General features: G+C 40.7%; 1 protein-coding gene across 1 annotated transcript in view; it reads right to left on the bottom strand.

The window, feature by feature from the left end:
• The window catches only part of SNX2 (sorting nexin 2), a 55,508-nt gene extending 33,456 nt beyond the window's left edge, over nt 1-22,052 (bottom strand). The window contains exons 1-3 of the mRNA XM_073344834.1: nt 21,652-22,052; nt 7,958-8,075; nt 324-487 (exon numbers count right to left, since the gene is read on the bottom strand). Of these exons, the coding sequence (XP_073200935.1) occupies nt 324-487; nt 7,958-8,075; nt 21,652-21,759 (390 nt within the window). The 5' untranslated portion in view covers nt 21,760-22,052. The remainder of the gene's footprint in view (nt 1-323; nt 488-7,957; nt 8,076-21,651) is intronic.
• Nucleotides 22,053-23,624: the final 1,572 nt, after the last annotated feature.

Here is a 23,624-nt window from a genome sequence, read left to right as displayed (position 1 = left end):
GCCAATCCCTGGACTATAGATTGAGTCTTGATCTCAACATACAGGAAGTTGTGAACAGAATCCCCCAAATGAATATTCATAAGATCTTTTCTAAGAAGGACATCTTTCAGAAAGTAAACACGCAATAGCTATTTGCGTAAATTTCACACACACACACACCCCATGGCAATGAAAGTTCTTGTGAGTCAGAGACTACATAGTTAATACCTTCAGTTGCAATTTTTATGCTGTTTTAAAAAAATGAAATACCATACCTTAAATTTGTACATATCATAGCAATAGTATTTGCAACAAAGTGTTAAAATATTAAATTATTCAGTTACCTCTTCCCTGGATTTATCAAAAATCACAGGGGCTGTTATACTTTTTGATTCCATTCTGGCAGTTACTAGTGTAGTGGGCATTACAGGAGTGACTGCAGGAGTAGGATCTGGAGACAGTATTGGTTCCCTTTCTGGACTGTCCAGAGAAACCTCTTCTGTGGCTTCTAGGTAAAGATTTTATGAATTAGTACAAAATATTACACAAGAGGCACATAACATACATGCATAATATAAAATATTTCACTGGCACACTACCTACAAGATTACTGTCATTCATAGAAATTAGTTTTACATCTTATTGTATATTTCCTTATTCTTCAAATTGAGAATTATTGCAAACATTGCACTAATAGTTTAACACAGATGCATGCTTATATGGATTTCCACTGTATTGTTAGTTATAGTTTACATTACAGCCTTCCTCCAATTTCAGGGGTTTTAGCTGTAAAATTTACCTGTAAAAATTTGCTTTGAAGTGAACTTTGTCAGCAAGGTTTCAGAGGAACAGCCGTGTTAGTCTGTATTCGCAAAAAGAAAAGGAGGACTTGTGGCACCTTAGAGACTAACCAATTTATTTGAGCATGAGCTTTCGTGCTGTAGCTCACGAAAGCTCATGCTCAAATAAATTGGTTAGTCTCTAAGGTGCCACAAGTCCTCCTTTTCTTTTTGTCAGCAAGGTCTCTGTTCAGAACAGAGCAATTAAATCAAGAGATATTTGGGGGCGCAAGGAAGAACTGGCTTTGGCAAGAATAAAAACAGTGTGTTAAGTGGTTAGTTTTAGAATTCACTACTCAAATGCCAATAAGTATTTAGATATTGTAGCAGGTGATGAGCCTTCAGTGGAAGTCTTTAGGGGGGTTTTGGGGGGGGAGGGGAGAAGGGGGTATGTTTCTAAGATTGTGGGAGTGACAACAGTCATTCTCTTGAAGTAGGAGAGCCTGCATGCAGGGTAGTGATTTTTAAGCATACAGATCTGCTGCACACCTGCAGTATTTATATCAATTCATGAAGTTCAGTATGGTCAACAGCTGCAGTCTCAGCTTGCTGATTAACTTAAAAAGGCAGTGTACTTAATAGTGGGGTCAGCTTTCTTAAAGGGACAATGCACATCTCTCTCTCACACACAGGGTGTGTGTCTCCGCCTGCCATGCTGTCTCCCCTCCCTCCATTCCTGCTGCCTTGTAGAGCCTGAGGCTACCTTAACAATGAGTTAACCCTGAGGGCTCAGCCAATTGCTAGTTCATCATTTAGCAGTAAGGCATCCTCTGGGAAATATCCCACCCTCTGACTTCACCACCTCAACCAAGCTTCGCAATTATCATCACTGTGTACCAATATTAAAAATTGTTTGTTTAAAACTTATACTCTGTGTACACACACACACACTATAGTCTTTTGTATACACAATATAGTCTTTTGTCTGGTGAAAAAAATTTCCCTGGAACCTAACCCCCCACTATTTACATGAACTCTTACAGGGAAACTGGATTCGCTTAACATGGTATCGCTTAAAGTCACATTTTTCAGGAACATAACTACAACGTTAAGCGAGGAGTTACTGTACCAATGTAACTTGGACATCACTGACTTTGGAGTTACTCTGAATTATACCAGCCTAATCGAGAAGAATTCAGTTCATTAAGTCTGTTGATTTTTACAAACAGCACATCAGCTCAAGGCTGCAGCAGCAGTTTATATTTTCAGCTGGAAACTGAACTGCCTTGCTTTTGTGAGGTTAACGCATCGTTAAAGTTGTGCAGTCATGTATGCAACACGTATAACTTTTAAAATGTAATTAGGACCCATATTCTAAGTATATTTAGTATTTATATTTAGTATATAAACTCATATGCCTTCATTGTACTATTCAACTGTTTAAATTTTTCCATAGTAAAATGGGAACGTTATATTCGCTGTTGCTATAGCTCCAGTTACTTAATGCATAACTCTTGATTCATGTAGCAAAATGATCAATTCTTCCATATGCAATTTCTTGCTATTCTCTCATCCCCATTCTACCTCCATGGACCACGAAGATATTTGGGCACATTTTGACTTAGTCAGGACGCCCTCTAACAGGAGGAAAGATTCTCACTGGCTAACATCACTTACATACTGAACCACAGTATCTGAGGAACTGCTTAAGTTATGGGAGCCACATAAGCACAATGACACACAAACAGTTTGCGCCAAACATCAGCCAGTGCGCTGTTAGTGTGGGCATTTCCAGACTCTAGAGTCCTACAGTGATTTTCAAAAAGTGAATTGAAAAGTAAAAGTTTATGCTCTTTACTGCTATTTTGTAATGTACAGTGACCGTCTAGAAATTTGCTTTCAAAAAAAGCTTTTTTTTTTTTTTTTTTTTTAAGAAAAAAAGTCAAATATAGGATTCTCATCTATTTTGCTAGCCGTCTTAGAAGTACCCAAATGGTGATGTCAAAGCTGCAGCCCTGCATGCCCTCAAATATGCAGAGGATACTGATTCTCACAGTAACAAACTAAAGAAATGTAGTCTGAGAATAAGCACTGTCCCACCTCATTTGGGGAGAACTGTAGCTTAGGTTTTAGATAAGTGTGGGGAATCACCATTAAAGTCCTAAGAGCTTACTAAGGATTTCCAGCAGAAAGAAAGTGGCGACCCGTTATTACTCTATGTATTGAGACAGTTTTATTTCTCAAAGGAGCAGTAAAAGGCACAGCTTTTTGCTTTGCAGTTCACCTCTAATACTTACGGGTATGTCTACACTGCAATTAGACACCCATGGCTGGCTCATGCCAGCTGACTGAGGCTTATGGGGCTCAAACTGTGGGGCTGTTTAACTGTGTGGCGTACACATCTGGGTTCGGGCTGGAACCCAGGCTCTAGGATCCTGTAAGGTAGGACTATTCCAGAGCTCAGGTTGTAGCCTAGTCTAAACGTCTACACCGGTCTGTTTCACCAGAAAATGAGTTTGGCAAACTTCAGACTCGAACATAAAGCATATGTTAACCCAGTCTTTGGGCCATGTTATTTTAGTCACACAAGCAGGAAATTTACAATTTAATCCAAATTTAAATTTTTAAAATATTTTACAAAAATCTAAGACCACTAGAAATATTTACATTTTTAAAACCTCAGAGAAATGATTTTTATACAAAAGTAACTTTCCTCTGTTGTGTATGCTGGTGAATGTGAAAGTAAAATGGACTGGTATTGTTCTAGCTAAGAAAAATGCTTAACAGCATAAGCAGAAAAATGCATATTATTTTAATTTTGCTTTAATAGTCTAAGGTGCTTTATTCACAAGTTTTCTAATGTATGCTTCAGCCTACAGTAAGTACATTAAAATAGAAAATCTTTTTCACAATAAAAATGTATAATGTTAAGAGTATTGAGCCAAATAAAACTACTATACATGATTTTTTTGAAGTACAGTGAAACTCATCTTAAGTAGCCACTCAAGACCTACAAAAATGATCTTCTAACAAACAATGAACAGATTTGTACTCCATAGTTAGGGAAAAATGTTAAAACAGGAGGGGATCATTGCCAAAAGGACCCAAGTCACCAGTCCCATTATCAGAAAAGACTTATGCACTAGGCGTATGGAAAGCCAGTGAGACTTGGACTCCTAGTGCGTAAGTGTCTTTTCAAAATGGGACTTGGTAGCTTTTGAAAAATGCTACCTGAGGTACACAAGTGTTAGTAAGGGTAACCAGTTGAATAAAGCATTGGCATCAACATGAGACTGTTGCTAAAGGAGGGTCGAAAAAATTACACTTGCCAAAAAGACTGCATCTAAAATATTGTTGGGCTTAAAGTATTTGAAATCTAAGTAGGATGATGACATAGATTTGCTAGTATTCTTTGAGATAGCCACTTCTACCCCAGGACCAAGAACAGAAAAATACACAAAGGTAAACATTCAGAAATGTTTACAATTATAATTCCTTGTTAAAACTGAAATAAGACCACTATTATCTTTATTACAAAAAGGATGACCTAGAAACAGCCCCAGAAAGTTTGTTTCAAATGGGACACAAATATCTTCATGAGAATTATGTAAGCCACTGATAAATGAGACTTCCTTCTGGCTTCATAAGATAACTATTTGTTCGTTCTAGAAGAAATATAGACTATTCAACTTCTAAAAATCATACTGAGACGCTACTGATGTAATTTAATTGCCATGCCACCTTGTGATCAGGCACTTTACGTTAACAAAAGCAAGAATGAGACGCTATCAACCTGAGCTATATGCTGCTCATCAGAGCTTCCCCTGTGGCTCATGAGGTCCACATACAACTGACAATCCACTTATTCTGCCTGGATCTCTGAAACAACAAAGTGCCAATAACAAAACTCCACCAGGTGGATAATAATCAATGTTTTTTTTTAAATAAGGAAAACAGATTTTTATTTAAATTAAATATAGGTATTCTTTTAAAGAAAAGCTATTTAAAATTAATTTTGAAATTGGCAACCTGTTAAAATAATTAAAATTAATACTAAGCAGTGGGTGTTTGCTGCCAAGTTCCACCAGTTCAGTGGTGTGAGTCACTGGCGAAGCACCTGGAGCCACAGTTTGCTGAAGCGCTAAGTCAGCTTTTGACAGTAGTAGCCTCTTCTGCAGGTGCAGAGAGAATATATTTTCTATTTCATTTTCTTCAACTTCAAAGGTTCAGTTCAATGAGTGGTTCATTTAAAGTTAAGAAACCAGTTGGGTGTTGAGAAAGCAAGACAGGTTTTTTTTCCTCCCCCACCCAATGAATAAAAACTTGGTGTAAGAGGATGAGATTTAATCGTTGTAAAATCCTGAAAGATGTGATAACAAGAAACAATTCACTTCACTAACTACAGATACTTCCTTTGTTTAATAAATAAGTTTTATATGCAAAACATGTGTTGATTAACTTTTTTCCTTATTTATCTGGCACATTTAAAGTAGTTTTATTTAATGAAAAAATGGTAAGTACTGGTTTTGTGCATTTTAAACTGAATTTTCATTCCAACAGAGCTTGACACAAATATCAAGGAAAAAGTTTATCTAGTAAGTAAGAACTCCTTCATTCACATTTTTCTACCACAACAAAAATGTAAAAACTACGAGTCTGAACAAATGTAAATTAAGCTATTTAACTGCTACATGTGTGTGTGTAGCTGTTTAGTATGAAAGTTGTATTTATTTGTAAATCAACATGTTTAAACGGTCACCAACCACTGAGAATAATTTTTTTAGGAAAACAACTGAAAAGTATAAATGCAAAACATAATTAAAATTGCTGATTTCAATCAAGGTTTTCTGCTTACTGATTAGAGTCAGTGATTTAAATTGCTTTGATTTAAATCAATCCACCCTGGAACTTCAAGATCTTGGAAGTGAGTCAGCACTCAGTTAATGGGCCTAATGCGGGAGCTAACAGGATCCAATTACCAACCCCCCCTAACGATATACAGTAAAGCAGAACCAGTATCCAAGAGAGGGGAGAGAGAATACCACCCCACTTTCAGCATTAGGAAGCGAGAAATCGAGTGGTTATAAGCCAACGATCTGAATATATATTGACCCTCTAACAGCGCAGATGAAAGCGCATTGTGAGACGCTTCATCACATCATGCATCAACTGTGGATGGTTAGGACAGGATTCCTAGTGATATCTATTACAGGCAGCCCAATACTACATTTCTGCAGCTGTCGTTAAGTAGCTACGTGTTTGCTACTCCAGCTAACAGTAAGAGATGCAATCAAATTTGCTTTTAGTCCACCATTTTTGAGTCTGGCTACTTAAGATTTAACTCCTAAATCCAAGTTTAGGCACCTAAGTAAGAGTGGCCTGATTTAAAAAAAGAAAATGCTCAATGTTCGAATGGATGGCACTCTGTTCTACCTTATATTCATGTAAGCATGAAAACCAGAGTCATTCAAAAGGCTCTGGATGCAATAAGATTTGAAGCCACGATCACTTCTGTTTAGTCTCTATATTAAAGGTCTTGGCAAACAGTCTCAGAAGACTGAATGTGATCCATTCAAACACATCCCCCACTCTGCCCCCCGCATAAAAAACTAACCTTCTATACACCCTGCCTGCCCCCCCACCCATATCCTTAGAAAATGAAAAGACCTCTGACTGGGTTGAATGGGCCAATTTTCCAGTCGATAAAAAAGTTTCAAGGAGGGACAAGGGCTCTTTTTGCAAAGCTGAGACTCACAATACAAAAAGGCAAAGAAACAAGCAATAAGGCAATAATTATTTTATGTAATCTACATCCAATTTACCTCCTGCACACTGCTATACTCCATCTAGCATACACATCATGACACCCTGAGCAACACATTCCACACCAAAACATATAGTTTAAGCTAGGACTATGAGAAAATGGCACTGAACTGGAGGAGCAGGTTAGTGTATTTATTTGAAAATATACAGCCTACTGTATGTATAGATGGCCAAACAAACATGCAATTTTCTTGACTGGTGAATTGTCTCTAAGGTGCCACAAGTACTCCTTTTCTTTTTGCGGATACAGACTAACACGGCTGCTACTCTGAAAACTGTACAATGTATATTTTATTTGATTTTTGGAGGATAGACAATGGATATTTGACAAGATAAATGAAGAAGTTTATCATAGTTTGTAGATGTATTATAGTTACAGTCGTAGTTAGGTATGCACTTCTGGTGCATAGTATGATGCTGTGGAGCATGTGACATATTATGAACGATGGATGGAGAACATCAATGTGCAGGAAGACTAGACATATCTTGTTCTGATCCCATGTGACAATTCCTATTTCACTTGAAACTGGGAAATCTGCTTTATTATATGAAATATATCTCCACATTATAAACCTTGTGAAAATATTCTCATTTCAGAATAGGTACTAAGGAAAGATATCCATGGTAGCTATCACAAATTTCACTACAGTATCAAGTTGCCATTTCCATTTGATAGTTACTTGAGACAATTCTACTCGTTTAGCAGTAGATGATTAATCAGGTGGTAAATGTGGGAAGAAAGTGTTTCCAACCCATTGTTAGTTTTATGTGTAGACAACATTATGTGTTCTATACAAGCTAAATCTATGATTCAATCATTAAAAACAATTAATTAGGATGGCTTAGTTTGAGCCGGAGTACAGTATTTAGTAACATAACATTTTACATTAAAATGTCATCAGGTAATCACAATGCACTAAACAGGACACAGGCCAAACAATTTAACTAAATTGAAATTTTTACTGCAATTATCAATAATCTTAAAAAAGCAGTATTCCCAGAAGTTCACACAGCATTGTAATGATAATGTAGATGAGTAACCAAAACAATGACTGACAACAGTGGCCAAGGAAGAGAATCCAAATATCAAAAGGATAGACCAACTGTTAAAAGTGTTTCTTCAAAAAGCATTTGCTGAAGGGGAGTGGGAGAGAATCATTGTTTTAGAGAGCCAGAAGTCTATTTTTTCATATTAAGACATACGCATTTTAAATTCAAGGTCAGCATTACAAGTTTAACTACTTCACGTTTCCTCACAACTAGACAGCTAACAAAACTTTTGAAAGAAAAAGGAATAAAGTTTACAGAATACCCTAAATGCAAAAGTGTAAGTGTCCATGTGAACTTTATACTTTAAGAAAAAAAGAGAAAATTACCAGCAAAAAGGTCTTCCCTGTCATCATCTAGTACGATTTCTGCAGGCTTTGGACCATTTGAGTTTGTGCTGATGTCTTCTGCAGGAAGACTGGCTGGTTCCGGAGACGATGGGCTTGACTGTTAAAAGGAACAAACAGTTAGGAGGCAAAGAACTGGTACAGTTATCTGTTATAATCATTTTTATACATTGCCACGATAGTCTTTCAACACAAGCAGAGAAAGCAGCAACAACAACATGGAAAGGAAACCATGTTAGCTATTTCCATTTCCTACTCCTACTGGGATAACAATGATCAAAGGAAATGAATTAGTCACCAATTCTTTTCACTTATTCTTTATGGACTTTAAAAAAATTTCACCTTTTCCTCTTCATGATATGCATTTCCATAAGTTAATAAATATGTTTTATATAGTTAATAGGATAGAGCCAAGAGCTGCTGTAGACTAATCTAGAATAAGTTTGTCTACCATCTTCAACATTGAAATGTTTGAGTCTAGTTCCTCAGACTGCTGCAATCAGTTCCTTTTTGTAAATTTATGTCCAAAACAAACGCAATTTAAACCATCTGAACAGTTGTCCAAGATGTACAAAAATGTCTACAAAATAAAGTCTGCCTTTTAAGGTTCCAAATCAGTTTTTACAAAGAGTAAAGGAATGAGTTAACTCCATTAGTATTTTTATTCTGCAAACTGTGAAGTGTCAAACCGTGTTGCCATGGAAGTTAAGCCTGCTTCACAGAGACAAGCAGCATTTTAAATCTGCTGTTACCTATCTAACTTATTTTCCATTCTGAGGCATATACTAAAGTATCAAACAAGTCACAGGATTAGTGTTCACCTGTTAGCTGGGACAAACAAGAAAGCAATCCAGCTTCAGTGCTGCAACCAGGCCCCAGTTCTTCCACAGCTACAAAATTCACCTTTTGCTGAAGAACCGCACTCTAGTATCCAAGTTTTCATTTTAAAGAGCCTGAGTAACAGACTGCAAGCATGGTACAAATTGTCCCCACTCATCTCAAAAGGTGTTTAGGCAATCATTTAGCTTCAAAGCTGACATCACCCTGAATTATCACAATTCTGATTTGCTAGACATTTCCACTAAAACAACACACAATCAATATAGTATTTTTTGTTTGAAACTAATATGCATGTTCATTTAACTCAATAAAATGTGTCCATCATTTCAAGTTAAACTAAAGCTGCCTTGGATTTTTTAGTTTACTGCATAGGAATCCCACAGTACTTATGAGGGGGTTTTTTAAGTCAAAGTTAAGACAAGCATACTATAGAACATACAGTATCTTTACAACAAGAACAGTCATATACTGAATCTATATCACAAAGATCTTTGATAAAGAAAAAAGAATTTGATGACAGAATGACGCAAAATAGCAAGACTTTATGCCAGTAGCCAAGACTTTGAACAATAAAGCCTTGCAGCAAAGTAGACAGTCTTACCCATTTTAAGTGATATTATTTGCAGATAGGGCATAAGAGAAAGTTAATTTCTTTGTATTACAGCCTTCTCTGGAGATAGTATCTTGCAGGATTCTCAACTGGGTCTCATGCCTCCAATACAAGTCATGCGGGAAATTCCCTACCTCTTATCTTTGGCTTGGAGGGCCAAATCTTAAACTGGTTCAAGAACACTGCTTTGTTGGGTATATTTCAACTTTGACAGGTTTCAGAGTAACAGCCGTGTTAGTCTGTATTCACATAAAGAAAAGGAGTACTTGTGGCACCTTTTTCAACTTTGAGTTCTTCAAAGGACACCCTTCTCTGCCCCAGCTACCAAAAAACATTCTAGCCAGTTCCTTACAAGCATGAAGCAAGAGCTCCCCTAACCTCCAAGAATATAGGAAAAACCCACATAGGTTGGGGTTCTGTGCCGAGTCTCCAGGCAGCACAGCACAGAAGATGGAGCTTAGGGTGGGAGTAGAAATCCTCCCAATTATAGGCTTCTCAAGGGGCCAGGGCAAGCTCTGGAATAATGTAGACCAGTGGCCCTCAACCTCTCCAGACTAATGTACCCCTTTCAGGAGACTGATTTGTTTTGCGTACTCCCAAGTTTCACCTCACTTAAAAACTTCTTGCTTACAAAATCAGACATAAAAATACAAAAGTGTCACAGGACACTATTACTGAAAAATTGCTTACTTTCTCATTTTTACCATATAATTATAAAATAAATGGATTGGAATATAAATACTGTGCTTAAATTTCAGTGTATAGTATAAAGAAAACGAGTACTTGTGGTACCTTAGAGACTAACAAATTTATTTGAGCATCAGCTTTCGTGAGCTACAGCTCACTTCATCGGATGCATTCTTGAAAGCTTATGCTCAAATAAATTTGTTAGTCTCTAAGGTGCCACAAGTACTCCTTTTCTTTTTGCAAATACAGACTAACACGGCTGCTACTCTGAAACCAATGTATAGTAAGTATGTAGAGCAGTATAAAACAAGTCAGTGTCTGTATGAAATTTTAGTTTGTACTGATTTCGCTACTGCTTTTTATGTAGCCTGTTGTAAAACCAGGTAAATATCTAGATGAGTTGATGTGGCCCCTGGAAGACCTCTGCGTACCCCCAGGGGTACATGTACTCCTGGCTGAGAATCAGAGATGTTAGAGAAGCACTACTTTCATAGCAGTGAAGAAACAGAATACCCACAGCATAACCGATTTTAACCTCCCAAATCAGAGATAGGTAGGTTGGTTACAATCCTGCAAGATATATTCAAAGAAACAGAAGAAGCAAATAGTTGTCTCTTCTTAAAAGACACTAAACAGAATTTTTACTCTTGGAGAGTAAGCAACTCAGAGGACTGTAACAAAGGGGAAAAAACATTAACTTAAAAACAGGTATAAAATGAAGGCAAATGCCAAAGAACCAGAAACAGTTAATTGATTTGACAACTTAAGGGACAGGCCGAAGTAAGTGGGGAGAAAGTTTGAACTCCCATGACTCAAAAGCAAATTCAGATCTGTAAAAATCAGAGCAAGATTGCTGTAGAGACTGAATACAAACAGTGGAGTTTAGTAACTATATAGCATGTAACCATGTAGTCACCATGTTTAGGCATATATTTTGGTAAAGGACACGCATGACATACATTTAAAAACAAAAGCATGGAAAAATGAAGTAAAAGCTGGCTAAAGCAGCAGCATTTGGTACTTTAACCCTACCAAACATAATTTGATCACAACTTTTAAATCCTCCATTACACTTTCCTACGAGACAAATCCCACCTTCAACAGCCTCTTCTGTTCACCAATGCCCCTTAAACAAGAAGGGTTACAAATCAGAGCTATTTAAAACCTTGGGAAGCTGAGGACTTCCACAGGAAGGGGCCCTTACAGAGGAAGTTCTGCCATCAGCTCCCCTACTTTTTATGAGGGAGAAATCAAGCTCAGGGTCTCTTATGATTGCAAGAGTGGCAGCAGTGCCAGGGGAGACATGGTCTTCCACTTAGGCAAGTCCCAAGCAGTTTAAGAATAGGTCAAAACCACTACTACCTAAAACTCCACCCAGAAACCATAAGGTAGCCAGTATTGCTCAATCAAGCACTCTGGATGAATAGCACTACATTTAAAGGCAGTGTTTAACACACTGGTATTTCATCTAATAGCCTGCTTAAATTTAGCTAGATTTAAGATGTAGCCCACAGAGCAAATTGCTATAATCCAGTCTCAAGGTGACGGACACAGATCACAGCAGTAAGCTCCACAACCAAGGGAAACCAAGCTCCACAACCAAGCGGAAAGCTAATTGCTGCAGAGGCGCACGTGGATCGGACAGAGACTTCTCTTAGAGGACAGTCTATTGATAGAGATTCTCTAGGTTTTAGTCAGGAAGAGAGGATGGAAGAGGATAAACTATGGGTCAGATCAGACGAGAAACATTCATAGAATCATAGAATATCAGGGTTGGAAGGGACCCCAGAAGGTCATCTAGTCCAACCCCCTGCTCGAAGCAGGACCAATTCCCAGTTAAATCATCCCAGCCAGGGCTTTGTCAAGCCTGACCTTAAAAACCTCTAAGGAAGGAGATTCTACCACCTCCCTAGGTAACACATTCCAGTGTTTCACCACCCTCCTAGTGAAAAAGTTTTTCCTAATATACAATCTAAACCTCCCCCACTGCAACTTGAGACCATTACTCCTTGTTCTGTCTTCTGCTACCACTGAGAACAGTCTAGAGCCATCCTCTTTGGAACCCCCTTTCAGGTAGTTGAAAGCAGCTATCAAATCCCCCCTCATTCTTCTCTTCTGCAGACTAAACAATCCCAGTTCCCTCAGCCTCTCCTCATAAGTCATGTGTTCTAGACCCCTAATCATTTTTGTTGCCCTTCGCTGGACTCTCTCCAATTTATCCACATCCTTCTTGTAGTGTGGGGCCCAAAACTGGACACAGGACTCCAGATGAGGCCTCACCAATGTCGAATAGAGGGGAACGATCACATCCCTCGATCTGCTCGCTATGCCCCTACTTATACATCCCAAAATGCCATTGGCCTTCTTGGCAACAAGGGCACACTGCTGACTCATATCCAGCTTCTCATCCACTGGCACCCCTAGGTCCTTTTCCGCAGAACTGCTGCCTAGCCATAAAGAATCTGACGCATCAGAAAAGGGCAGACAAATAAACAGTGACAAGTTTTTAAAGTGCTTGTACACAATTGCTAGAAGTCTAAATAATAAGATGGGTGAACTAGAGTGCCTCATGTTAAAGCGGGATATTGACATAATAGGCATCACAGAAACCTGGTGGAGTGAGGACAATCAATGGGACACAATCATTCCGGGGAACAAAATATATTGGAGGGACAGAACAGGTCGGGCGGGCGGGGGTGGAGGGGGAGAAGGGTGGCACAAAATGTGAGAGAAAATGTAGAATCAAATGAAATAAAAATCTTAAATGAATCCACATGTTCCATAGAATCTCTATGGATAGTAATTCCATGCTCTAATAGGAATATAACAGTAGGGATCTATTATCAACCACCTGACCAGGACAGTGATAGTGACGATGAAATGCTAAGGGAGATTAGAGAGGCTACCAAATAAAGAACTCCAGTGGGATCCAGTGGACATCGTATACTTAGATTTCCAGAAAGCCTTTGACAAGGTCCCTCACCAAAGGCTCTTACGTAAATTAAGTTGTCATGGTATAAGAGGGAAGATCCTTTCATTGATTGAGAACTGCTTAAAAGACAGGGAACAAAGGTTAGGAATAAATGGTAAATGTTCAGAATGGAGAGGGGTAACTAGTGGTGTGCCCCAAGGGTCGGTCCTAGGACTAATCCTATTCAATTTATTCATAAATGATCTGGAGAAAGGGGTAAACAGTGAAGTGGCAAAGTTTGCAGATGATACTAAACTGCTCAAGATAGTTAAGACCAACGCAGACTGTGAAGAACGTCAATAAGATCTCACAAAACGGCAAATTAAATTTAATGTAGATAAATGTAAAGTAATGCACACTGGAAAAAATAACCCCAATTATACATACAATATGATAGGGCTAATTTAGCTACAACTAATCAGGAGAAAGATCTTGGAGTCATCGTGGACAGTTCTCTGAAGACATCCATGCAGTGTGCAGAAGCAGTCAAAATGGCAAACGGGATGTTGGGAAACATTAAAAAAGGGATAGAGAATAAAATGGAAAATATTTTATTGCCCTTATATAAATCCATGGTATGCCCACATCTTCAATACTGTGTACAGATGTGTTCTCCTCATCTCAAAAAAGATATACTGGCATAAGAAAAGGTTCAGAAAAGGGCAACTAAAATGATTAGGGGTTTGGACCAGGTCCCATATGAGGAGAGATGAAAGAGGCTAGGACTTTTCAGCTTGGAAAAGAGGAGACTAAGTGGGGGGGATATGATAGAGGTATATAAAATCATAAGTGGCGTGGAGAAAGTGAATAAGGAAAAGTTATGTTATTGTTCCCATAATATAAGAACTAGGGGGCCATCAAATGAAATTAATGGGCAGCAGGTTTAAAACAAATAAAAGGAAGTTCTTCTTCACGCAGCGCACAGTCAACCTGTGAAACGCCTTGCCTGAGGAGGTTGTAAAGGCTAGGACTATAACAGGATTTAAAAGAGAACTGGATAAGTTCATGGAGGATAAGTTCATTAATGGCTATTAGCCAGGATGGGTAAGGAATGGTGTCCCTAGCCTCTGTTTGTCAGAAGGTGGAGACGGATGGCAGGAGAGAGATCACTTGATCATTACCTGTTAGGTTCACTCCCTCTGAGGCACCTGGCATTGGCCACTGTCGGTAGACAGGATACTCAACTGGATGGAACTTTGGTCTGACCCAGTATGGCCAGTCTTATGTTCTTATGAAACAGTTACAATATTCTGCTCAGGAGGATAAAAAGCATGCCTGGACATTGCTGCAATGTGATCATCCTAGAACACTATCCCTAGACTGTGCATATGATTAATGAATGGTGAGCAGACACAACTCCAAGTAGCTATTGCCATCTTCCAGTTGTTTTCTCCCAACCTACTACATCACCGTCTTATATGGCTTGAGTTAGAGTCATGTTGCTCTCATCTATGCCACAATTTCCTCCAAACACCAGCAAGTAAGCCATCATGAAGGGAGACAGTATTGTCTGCCTCACAGTGACTGTACCCTATGTATGATCCTTCAGTAGCAATCTAGCCAGTGAAAGATGTGAACAGCTACAATGATATCACCCACTAGCAACAGTGTTACATAGGACACAGATGAGAAATGAAACCAGAAAGTGAAGTGCATTGCCCAAGGACCTAATACAGGTTGAGATCCCTTATCAGGACTGTTCCACATTAAAACAAGAAAACAGAGGCTTTGTAAGATTAGGCATGTAGATATGGAAAGAGGCTGGCATGGGGACAGGACTATTAATATGATTAATGGTCACTTACCTGTTACAGATGCCCATTAAAATTGCACCCGCCACATTATCCAAGGAAAATGGGAACGTTATACATTAGGTATTAAAGCCCAACGTTTGGATGCTTAAAATTAGGAATCTAAACATAAGTTGCCTGAAGTGCTAATCATACATAAATCCCAGTGAATCCAAACGGGAACATGTTCTGTGAGGCAGAGTTCTCAAGCAAGCCTACAGCCATCTCAGAAGGACAAAAACCAGTAGAACTAAATGAATTACCCACATAGCTTGTGCTGGAGGCATAAAACGCAGGAGTGATAATCCTGCACAGATGGTATCTAGAAAGAAAACGGAGATACTGGCCACTGCTGGTTAAATATCCCATGGTTCTGTTCACAAAACGAGTAGGAATTAACAATTTGATTACATTCAAAATTTGATTACATTTACAAAAAATGCCTCATTTCAGTTGTGTAATGAATCCCTTTTCTGGTCTATAAACTGATGGATAGCATATTAGACACTGTTAGACAGATGAAATGTTCATCATAGATGCTGTTGCATTTTAAGATGGGTTAAGGATCTATATATTTCCTGTTGTATCTAACTGTAAAGCTGTTTGAGTTCTTTTGGTCTGAAAGACATTACATAAATGCCAAGACAAAAGACTGCTAAATTAGAGTTCAAGTTGAGAGTATATCTAAGTAATTTAACAGAAAAAAAAAAAGCTTTAAAACAAACACCTATTAAACAGAGGACTAAAACTTCTAAATAAAGGTTTGTAGGCTAAAACAGTTATTTTGAAGCTTTCAAATACATAAGATTGCAGTTTTGTAAACAAATGAGCCCAAACTAGAATTACACTGCCTTCAGAAAGACAGGTGTTATTCCTGATAATTATGAAGGTAGTAAAAAGGCCAAGTCACCGAACTTTTCAGAAGCTACAGTAGTGACTAAAACTCAATCATCACCAAATATTGAAAGGATATAGTGGAGCTGGGACACAACACTGTTCAACCTCACTAATAAGCCAAGCTGCACACACACCCTTATTCGGCATATTCAGTTATTCCTGCTCTATTCCACTCCTTATTCTGTCTAGATTGAACAGAAAGTGTTCAATCTCTTGCTTATTTTGCTCCTGTAAGTATCAAGCAAAGCAGACAGAATACCCAAAAGAAGCGGAGCTGATGTCTCGGAGCAGCATAAACTACTAGTAGGGTCATGGAGTGGGGAGATTTGAAGATTATCAGAAAACTGAGCAAGATTACATGGGGGAAAAACTAAGGCCCAAAAATTGCTTCAGTGGGGGTTGTGTATGCACACATGCATATTACTCTAGGGGAAATTCTGTGCCACTGTGAATGTAGAATTTTACAGAATTCTGTTTTCCCCGCAGAATTTCTTGCCACCATTAGATGCCACTGGACTCTGCAGAGCCCAGCTCGCAGTAAGCGGACTACCCACCCTGACTGGCCTGGAGGCTGCATGCTCTTTGATCCTCATTCTCCTAGGGATGGGAGAGGGCCTGGGAGACCCAGCTCTGGCAAAGGGTGAGGAAGGGCAAGGCCATACCACACCATGTTCACCGGCGGGACAGTAAAGAAGTTGGTGGGAGTAAAGGCTCTGGGCTGCTGGTGTCTGGGCCTGGATCTGCCCTATGATTGGGCTCCATGGGGACAGGAGGTGCTGGTGTCTGGGCTGGGGGCTCCGTGGCTCGGCTCTGGGGAGAAGGGGTGTGGATATCTGAGCTCTGGAGGCCCCAAACAGAGGGAACAGAAAAGATGGGAGGGGAGATAGACAGAGCAGAGGCAGATAGCAATTCACTTTTTAAAAAACAACAACAAAACACTTGTAACAATAAAGAAATTAACAAAACAAAAATCCTAATATTACTTTTCCATGCAAGCAATTGCTGCAGTTGCCAAAAGAATGGTTTGTGACCAGGAGTGAGAGGGGAAATAAGCAATCCATCTTTTATTAAGATGCAGCCAGTACTATGAAACAGTTTGAGAATCCCTGCTCTACTCTATTTGGCTTCTTAACCTTTATACTTATAGCAAATAGACTTATAGCTAAGAGAGTTAAACAGTGATGTGGTGCTTGAAGTTTCAAGCATATAAAATATGAGTGCTTCAGCTCCCACTCCCCAATAATAGGGTGCTTCGTGCCCTTTCACCAAGCCTCAAAAACCTACAAATGTTCTGGATACAGGGTATGAATACAGAGCCTATAATTTAACCATATACGAAGTTTTATGCACACAGATCATAAGGTTAATATGTAAAATCTTTAACCCCTTATATTCCTTCAACATGTCACAATAATGATCTGGAAAAAGGGGTAAACAGTGAGGTGGCAAAATTTGCAAATGATACAAAACTAGTCCCAGGCAGTCTACAAAAGGATCTCTCAAAACTGGGTGACTAGGCAACAAAATTGCATTTATCAACATTGAATTTCATCTGCCAAGTAATGCACATTGGAAAACATAATCCCAACTATACATATAAAATGATGGGATCTAAATTAGCTGTTACCATTCAAGAAAGAGATCTTGGAGTCATTGTGGACAGTTCTCTGAAAACATCCACTCAATGTGCAGCGGCAGTCAAAAAAAAGCAAACAGAATGTTGGGAATAATTAAGAAAGGGATAGATAGTAAGACAGAAAATATCATATTGCCTCTATATAAATTCATGATATGCCCACATCTTGAATACTGCGTGCAGATGTGGTAACCCCATCTCAAAAGAGATATATTGGAATTGGAAACGGTTCAGAAAAGAGCAACAAAAATTATTAGAAATATGGAGCGCCTGCCATATGAGGAGAGATTAATAAGACTGGGACTTTTCAGCTTAGAAAAAAAGACAACTAAGGGGGGATATGAGAGAGGTCTATAAAATCATGGCTGGTGTGGAGAAAGTAAATAAGGAAATGTTATTTACTCCTTCTCATAACACAAGAAGTAGGGGTCACCAAATGAAATTAATAGGCAGCAGGTTTAAAACAAACGAAAGGAAGTATTTTTTCCACACAGTGCACAGTAGAACTCCTTGCCAGAGGATGTTCTGAAGCCCAAGATCACAAATGGTTTCAAAAAAGAACAAGATAAATTCATGGAGGATAGGTCAATCAATGGCTACCACCAGGATGGGCAGGGATGGTGTCCCTAGCCTCTGTTTGCCAGAAGGTGGGAAGGGGTGACAAGGGATGGATCACTTGATGGTTACCTGTTCTGTTCATTCCCTCTGGGGCACCTGGCATTGGCCACTGTCAGAAGACAGGATACTGGGCTAGATGGACCTTTGGTCTGACACGGTATGACCGTTTTTATGTTCTTAACATGCTTTACATACTACAGTATACAGTGATATACACAAAAAAACTGAAAGGTTGATTGAAGTCAGTACAGTGAATTTTTACATGTCAATATTGCTGTTTACCAAGTTGTACAAGGTGTAATATGGGTAAGGCAAAGTTTCCTGAACTAGTAGTTTTCACACTACTTACATTTAGTTTTCTTTAAGTGTGATGTTCTTGTGTTACACTTTGTAAAAAGTTAATATTATTCACTGGAGAAAACATATTTCAGTTAACAATGTTTGTTTTGCAGGGTAAAACTAAATAAATACACAGACGTTTTAAAACATTTTAAATCTAAATTTGAAGCATAGTATCTGAAAGAGTTTTCATTCATTCTCTTGACTTTACTTCCACCAAACAGAAAACAGAAAATGAAGGGCATGATCTTGTGGTATGCGAATGGCAACAAAAAGCAAAAGGTGAGGGGAAACAAAAGACTATGCTAAGAGAGGGAAAGGCAAATTTTAATAACAAAAAAACCCAAGAAAAACTAAAAAGAATCAGCAGAAATAAATTGTTGTTTACTCTTCTTCCAGCCAGAAGCAAAGGGAAGGGATGAAAAAATAAAGAGTGGGAAGACTCTCCTGTGATCAGCCTGAAGAGGAGTAAAGAGATGAGAGTCAAGTTCAACAGACATCTAGGAGCCAAAACAAGAGAGGGAGTCCCCACCTCTGAAGGATCCATAGTCAGCACTCGGGTAGTTGGGATATCTCCCTTCCCCATCAATTAGCGATGAAGAAGAGGATGTTTTCACCTTCATTGGAGTTATCCTGGGACTTCAGTGTGCCCTCCCACCCACCATCTTCCATCCCTTTTCTCCCCAATATCAGTCTCTGGCTGGTAAGTGTGCAATAAATGTTAACCACCAACTATGAAGGACACTCAAAGTTGGTTTTATTTTTTATTAAAAATAACACTCCTAAAGAGTCTAAGAAATATTACCAAAGCAGATACAATATGAAAGTTGTTAGAGCCACAGAATTTAAAAGCACAAGTTTCATAATCTCTTAATACAGCAGGCTAATGTAAAGCAATATTATCAGGTTGTTAGGCCAAGAGTGTGACCTATTAATTATTTTACAGCAATCAAGTGTATTGGGTACCTTAGAATAAAGAAAAAGAGACAGAGCTGCTGCCCTAAAGAGTTTAAATCTAGTTTCAGACTAGGCAGGACTTTGTAGACTATATATAAAATTGAACTTTGTCAAAATTATAACTGAAGCCATTATCCCACACACGTCATTTCCCCCCGCCCCCCTCCCCCCGCAAAAAAAACCCTGCTGCCTGTAAATGAACTGGCTTTTTCTGACATATCATAAAACATTTTACATATGAACATTGGGTATGTGTGGTTGGAAGGTTATAAGAGAGACAGTATTTACTCGTACATAAGAGGGAAAAAATCAAAAGTCCCAGAAAATTTAATTAGAAGTAACTTCATACTCTCTGCCGAAACCTCAAAAGAACACTTTTTTTAAATTAGTCAATTCAAATGAGTTAGTAATTCTTTTAATAAATAGTTCTAAAAAAATCTCGATAAAAAAAATCAAGGCTTTTTCCTTCTACTCTACTCATGTTTATAAGGCTCTTTTAATCTAATCACTTTCTTCCAATGGACTACTTGGAGAAACAGTGAAACAAACACACTGTATGCAGAATGCTGTCAAATGCACAATGTACACAAACTGAACTTTTGTCAGTTTTTCAGTTACAATAATCTCTAGTGTTATTGTACCATATGAGGTACCAAGCTTTCCACACAGAAATGTGATTTTGAAGTTAACTGTGTCCGTTTAAGACTGGACGTTCAAATACAAAAAGATTTTTTGTTGTTGTATGGAGATGGATTAGCCATAAATTCCATCACTCCTCTCTCTGAGTTTGTAGTTTTATTCTAGACAAGTAAGCATTACTTTTTGTGTTTTAATGCAGTTCATCTAAAAGTACTAAAATATATACAGACCTATTAGTTTGGTCAAACAAACTGAATATTTTATATACCTACATAAGTGGGCCTATGACTATGTTTTGCACATTTATTTTTCTGAAAAAAGTTGCCCACAAACTGCATATTTACAAATAAAAGGCTAAATACTAAAACTCTAAAGAGAGAATTCTCCTCAAAATACATTTATGAGCCTTATTATGTGTTTGAGAACATAATTTACTATATTTTTGTTACAGGAAGATAACATTGATAAAGGTAGACCACATATGAACTGAACACACTGACCCATTACTGTAAAGTTCAGGGGCAGGAAGCTTCCTTCAACAAAAACAAGAACATTTCACATTTTAGATAGATGTCTGCATGAACAGGACATTTAATGTTGTCCATTACAGTTCTGCACACTGAAAACAAAACCAGAACCAATTACAGAGGAGAGGAAAGCTATCATTTTATAAAAAAAATTTGTAAAGTATGTAGACACTGTTTATTTAAAAAAAAATCAATTATATTTAATGGGGGAGAGGGGAGAGATGGGTTGTTTACAAACAAAGCAAGACAGGTTTAGACTTTTCAATAGCTGCACAAAGTTTTAAGAAACCTAGTTACTGAAAAAATAACATGGTAATTGTACGTTTCAAAAGCCCTGATATGGATGCATCTCTCTAACTAGCGATAAGTACCATCTGCCCCTAAAAAGAGACAGATGACACTAAACTGCATCAAAATGAGAATCTCCAGACAGTGACGAGCTCCCAGGAGCTGCTCAATGCCAGCGTTAAAGAGAAGGAACAAAAGAATTTTAAGGAGTAAACATATAGGTTCCTTGAGAAAGGCAAGAGAGAGGGATTTTTATCTTGGAAGGAAGTGGGTTATGTTTTCAGGCCATGGACTGGGGAGATGCAGAAAGTGAGATCTAGGGTAAGCAACGTTATAAAGGGGAATGAGAGGTTATTCCAGGAGAGAGACAGATGTGGGGGAAGAAAGAACATCTGGCAGAAGAAGAGGAGACAGGTAGCTATTTCTGAAACGACAGCATGATTAGCCCGGCAGCGGAGCGGAGGGCTCCCCGGGGAAGGGAGCCAGGGACGCCGGAGGGAGAGCGCTCTGGCAGGGGATGACAGCTGCAGAGAAGTGACTCCCCCGCTCAGGGGATACACACCGCAGCAGGGAAGGGGGGAGACCGCTACCCGGCTCGGGGGGGGGGTGAGGGAGGTCGCTCTGAAGGGGTCAGAAGACGCCAACGCACCGGGGCAGGTTGGGGGCGGGGCTGCCTGTCACTAGTCCCCGGAGCAGGGCGGAGGCCGGTGTGGGGACGCTGGGGCCCCGGACATGCGGGCGGGTCAGCGCTCTCTGGGTACCGGGCGCCCTGGGCCCGGCGGCTGCGGCTCTGCCCCGCAGGGCACGAAAAAGGCGGCGGGGGCCCGGCCCCGCGGATGACAAGGACGCCGCGCGGGAGCAGGGCCTCGCCTCTCACCTCCAGGGTGGACACAGTGCTGGTGAACAAATCCTCGCCGTCCTCCAGCTCCTCGAGCTCGGGCTGCCTGGCGTCCCCGAGCGGCGGGGGCTCCCTCTCCGCCGCCATCTTCCCTGCCGAACTGGGGCGCGAGCTCCGGGTCCCCTCGGTCACGTGACGAAGAGGCCCCGCCCCGTTTAACACGTGACTAGGGCGCGCACCGCCTCCCCTATCTCCGGGTGGGAGCGCGCGAGTTGAGCCGCGGCCGTTCTGGAGCTCTGGCCGCTGCGTGCTCAGAGAGGCGGGGTAGCGGTAGGCCCCGCCCCTCCCTGCGGCCGGTCCCAGTGTCGGTGGCTGTGGGGAGAATGGCCTCCTCTCAGCCCCGGCCACCCCGCGCCGGCCGGCCGGGCCCCAGGTCCCCGGAGGCGGGACGGGCTCGAAGCGAGGGCGGGCTTAGCTGCGTCCACTCCTGGGCCGGCTCGTGGCGCAGGGCAGGGACTCGGAGTGGCGCTGTGCGGCGGCGGGGCTGCTGCTTTCCGCGGCGCGGCCCTGCCCTGCGCGGGGCCCCCGGCTCACGCCCCCGCCCCCGCCCTCCCTGTGCTGGCCATGGAAGTCCGCCACTGGCCGGCAGCTCTTCAGCTGTCCGAAGTCACGCGCTGGCCCCAGTTCCTTGCTCTGAGGGTTGGTTTATCATTGTGCGCCGCGGATGTGGCCCACAAAGTGTTAGCTGGGCCGTAGGCTGAGAACCACAGTATCTCCCACCCGCCCACATACACACACACGCACCCCGATGCCCAGCGCCCTCCACAGAGCGGAACCAGAAGCCAGGGATGGGGGTGGCGGTCAGGGCCCTCGACTCCGGATCCCCTGTGCAGTGCCTAGGGACAATCCTGATTTGGGGGGCTTTTTCTTATATAGGTACCTATTACCCCCACCCACCTACTGTCCTGTTTTTTCACACTTGCTATTTGGTCATCGGAGCAGTGCTGGGCAGGAAGCGAGGACCCAGACCCCACTGCAACCCCAGACCCTGCTCTGCAGGGCCTGGCAACAGCTGGGACCCGGAGCCTGAGCCAGCTGGGCAGCAGCCTGTGTAGTGGCACAAACTGCTCCCTGGCAGAATTTCCTATGTAGGTTGTACTGAGCATGCCACTACGCTGGCAGCCTGGACCCCGAGCCTGCTCAGCAGACTGGACCCATGAGTCCACCCTGCGGGGCTAGGCAGCAGCCAGCTGCCTGGAGCCTGCTGTGGGGAACCAGGTGGTAGTCTGCCACCCAGGCCCTGAGCCTGCCAGCTGCCTAGACCCCAGAGCTTGCTGTGCGGAGCCAGCAGCAACCCAGGCCCTGGGGCCGGAGCTCGGCCATAGTCGTGTGCTAATTGGGCCGCATGCGGGCTGAGGGTTGAGAACCGCTGCTCTGAGATTAGGCCCATGTTAGCTCTGTGGGAGGACCCTTTTAGTAATGATCTAGTAGGTTTCAAAAGGCACAGGGAGCCCCCAATCATGCATAGTTTCATATTTTTAAATCTCATGATTTAAGCAAATCTTAATTGTTTTGGTTCTTCTTCCCTGCACTGGCAGAGTCTGTGAAGTGTTTAGGGGGCTCTCATTAGGACCATTAAAACCCTCTAAATAGTATCTGCATTTCAGAATTTTTCAGGGGAGGAGAAGGAGCCCAAGACCACTCTTCTCCCCTCATTTTATATCAACGTTTGGATTAAGTTTCTTTCTGACAGTTAATTAACTTTATGTACTGCTAACTCTGTTTGTGATATGGAGGGGAGAATCATTAATTAAGGTGTTTTTGGCCTGAAGAAAAATGTAAGTGATAAATGATTTTTGAGTTTTGCTCTTGGAAGATATGAAACTACTACGTGAATTGTTGCCACAGCGAATGAAGAAATTTTAAGGACAGGTGATCAGTATGTATAAACATAGCTAGCCGTTTTCACACAGATTCAAAGAAATTTCAAACGGTAAGTTAAGATGCTGTTA

The sequence above is a fragment of the Lepidochelys kempii genome, chromosome 5 (assembly GCF_965140265.1).
Source record: "Lepidochelys kempii isolate rLepKem1 chromosome 5, rLepKem1.hap2, whole genome shotgun sequence".
Taxonomy (NCBI): Eukaryota; Metazoa; Chordata; order Testudines; family Cheloniidae; genus Lepidochelys; species Lepidochelys kempii.
Note: the sequence above shows the minus strand (reverse complement) of the source record. Positions and strands in the feature narration are given on the sequence as shown.